Source organism: Oratosquilla oratoria, chromosome 3 (genome assembly GCF_046742065.1).
Source record: "Oratosquilla oratoria isolate Oo_2021 chromosome 3, ASM4674206v1, whole genome shotgun sequence".
Lineage (NCBI taxonomy): Eukaryota > Metazoa > Arthropoda > Malacostraca > Stomatopoda > Squillidae > Oratosquilla > Oratosquilla oratoria.
Window position 1 is genome coordinate 21,038,690 of NC_134779.1, and position 3,368 is coordinate 21,042,057.

At 43.3% G+C, this 3,368-nt stretch overlaps 1 protein-coding gene across 1 annotated transcript; it reads left to right on the forward strand.

Annotated features, from left to right (window-relative positions):
• Positions 1-1,484: 1,484 nt before the first annotated feature.
• Positions 1,485-2,324, forward strand: LOC143041763 (uncharacterized). The gene has a single exon (XM_076213794.1). It carries the CDS (start codon positions 1,485-1,487, stop codon positions 2,322-2,324), a length of 840 nt encoding a protein of 279 aa, XP_076069909.1.
• The last annotated feature ends 1,044 nt before the right edge of the window (positions 2,325-3,368 follow it).

Here is a 3,368-nt window from a genome sequence, read left to right on the forward strand (position 1 = left end):
AAGGGATGGCCGTTAGTTATGCACATGCACAAGCTCACAAACACACACACACATACACACACGCACACACACACTCAAACACGACACGACACGAGTTCCCGGCTGCCACTATGGCGGTCCGGGTTCCAATCCCGCCCAGGGATGAAATAATTTCAGTATCGCTGCGCTGCGGGTTGTTATTCCAACTCTCGTGGGCGGGGAGTTGGGTGTGTGTATTCGTGAAAGGTCACAGCATTACCCATAGATCGGTCATATATGAGCTCTGAGCTCTCTTTCGGGAGAGAAATAGCTGTCGATCACCAGTCCAACATGTGGTCCAAAGACTATAGTGAATCACACATGTTTCATGCAAGCATGCACACACACTTCTACACAAGTTATCATATGTCTATCAGTCACAAAACTAAACTCATGAATAAATGTTTCCCTCTTCACAAACATGCACTCGCCCTCTTGCATGATTTTATACAAATACACGTAAAGGGAGGCAGTGTGTGTATTCACCATGGTCTTTTAATCACGTGATGGACTCGTGATCGACAGCTATTTCCCTCCCGGAAGAGAGCTCAGAGCTCGTATGACCGATCTATTGGTAATGCTGTGACCTTACACGCACACACACAACTCACAGCCCACGAGAGTTGGAGTAACGACTCAAAGTGCAGTGATACTGAAATTATTTCAGCCCTAGGCAGGATTCGAACCCGGACCGCCGTAGTGACAGTCGGGGACTCTACCAACCGCGCCACCGAGAAGTGTGTGTGTGTGTGTGTGTGTGTGTGTGTGTGTGTGTGTGTGTGTGTGTGTGTGTGTGTGTGTGTGTGTGTGTGTGTGTGTGTGTGTGTGTGTGTGTGTGTGTGTGTGTGTGTGTGTGTGTGTGTGTGTGTGTGTGTGTGTGTGTGTGTGTGTGTGTGTGTGTGATAAATGAATAATATTTGCATTACATGATCGTCTTCAATGTCGTATCGTGTATTGTATACACGAACTCGCTTATGTCTGTGCGTGTTTTCGTGTCCGTGTGTGTGCGTGTGTGTGTGTGTGTGTGTGCGTGTGTGTGTGCGTGTGTGTGTGTGTGTGTGTGTGTGTGTGTGTGTGTGTGTGTGTGTGTGTGTGTGTGTGTGTGTGTGTGTGTGTGTGTGTGTGTGTGTGCGTGTGTGTCTGCGTGTGTGTGTAATAAATGAATAATATTTGCATTACATGATCGTCTTTAATGTCGTTTCGTGTATTGTATACACGAACTCGCTTATGTCTGTGTGTGTGTGTGTGTGTGTGTGTGTGTGTGTGTGTGTGTGTGTGTGTGTGTGTGTGTGTGTGTGTGTGTGTGTGTGTGTGTGTGTGTGTGTGTGTGTGTGTGTGATAAAGGAATATTTGCATTACATGATCGTCTTTAATGTCGTTTCGTGTATTGTATACACGAACTCGTTTAATATTCGTGCTCGCATTTTGGACCTAATCTAAGCTCGAGCTAACGACTCATGACAAAGATGGACCTGGACCGGAGCTTGATTAAGAATTGGGAATTCTTTTTCTTGAGCACAACGATGAAAGACACACCTGAGCTCACCTGGATTGAGACCGAGGTCATCCAGAGGCACCTCAGGAACGCCAGACGTCACGGCGAAGGGACCTTTGCCAAGGTCTACCTTGTTCCAGTAGGGGACACAAGAGTGGTGGCGAAGATTTTCAAGAAGAAAAGGTTTCTGCCCGCCATGGTTAAAGAGGCCGAGGCTCTGGCAGCGTTGTCAGGAGTTCCTCGTGTCCCAACCATCTTCGGCGTTGGCAGAAACCCCATCACTCTTATTACCAGCTTTGGCGGACGCTCTCTCTACAAAATGATTCAACGACGACAGCTCTCGAAATATCAGGCTGTCGAAATCGTTTTTCAAGTCGCAGAGAGCGTCCGCCTTATCCATCAACGTGGCTGGACCCACAACGATATTAAACTAGATAATATCGTCGTCGAGAGGAACCACGACCTTTGGAATCCAACTCTCATTGACTTTGGAAGCGCCGTTCGAATCGGCAAGGCCGTGTACAGCAAAAACAGAACCGGTCACATCACCTTTCCTCACATTGCTCCCGAGCTTTTCAAGGGACGAGGAACTTCTTCAGGAAGTGATGTTTATTCGATCGGATATCTGTTGGCCTCTCTTGTCGCCCAAGAAGATCGAAATGAAGATATTTCTCTTCTTATCAAAAGGGCAATGACTTACAATCCACAAGATCGAATTTCAGTTGAGGATCTTGTCCAAAAACTTCGAGATGTTCGATTCAACATCCTCTTGGACATCGTCACTCAACAACTTTCTTCACTCAAAATTTGAGTTTCTTGGCAATCAAAATCCTTATGAAAATCATCTTTGGATTACTTTGAATTGCGTGATGATTCAACACCTTTACTGACATCATCGTTGATACGCAACTTTGTTTACTCTGGACAATTGGAATTGATACAAAAAATAACTTTTATAAGCTTGGACGTATAAAAGCTGTATATGCATTCAAATAATGGAATTTGAATTTTCTATGAAAAGCAACTTTATCAAGATTGGACCACATAAGATCGACTAGAACCGATCCCTGTCCAAAACCCGTCACCGGTCGAGTAAAACTATTTTATCAAAAATAGAATTAAAAATGAAATAAACTGAAATCCGATTGGATTATATCAAGTTAGATTAAACTAAATTGGATTATAATAAAGGTGATTCAAGTGAAATCAAGAAAATATAACTGAAAACAGGACAAAAATTAATAAAGAAAATGGTGAGAAAATATTTCATATAACGATGTCCACACATCTAAACTTAAAAAGGCTTGCCTTGATTATGAAAGATTTAACTTCAAATATCAACCCTTTGGGGGTTTCCCTCAGCTGAATGAAATCACCTGGCGACAACTAGAATAATCGACCAAACTCACGAAAATCAGAAGAAATTATTCTATATAAATATTTCGTTATATAGCAAAACAACTTAAACATATTTCACATTCTCAATAAGTAGTTTTAATTTGTTCCTATTATCGACTTAATCGATTAAAGGAGACTGAAAGCACTGCACCTATCATCAAAGGAAGAAAGAGAAAGAGGTGATTTGAGAGCATTGCTCAGACAATCAAAAGGAGAAGATAGAATTGACAGGAGACCTTTTGGTATGGGACAGAATAGGAGAGAACGGGTCATTAGCACCAATGGATCAAAGAACTGGGAAGGGAGAATTGCGTACCCGTCTGTAAGCGAACGCCTTCATGTTGTTTTGTGTGTGTGTGTGTGTGTGTGTGTGTGTGTGTGTGTGTGTGTGTGTGTGTGTGTGTGTGTGTGTGTGTGTGTGTGTGTGTGTGTGTGTGCGTGCGCGTATAGGGGTAGT

Bases quoted from the DNA above. Each gene is read 5' to 3' on its own strand.
- LOC143041763 (XM_076213794.1), top strand. From the start codon at position 1,485: ATGGACCTGGACCGGAGCTTGATTAAGAATTGGGAATTCTTTTTCTTG.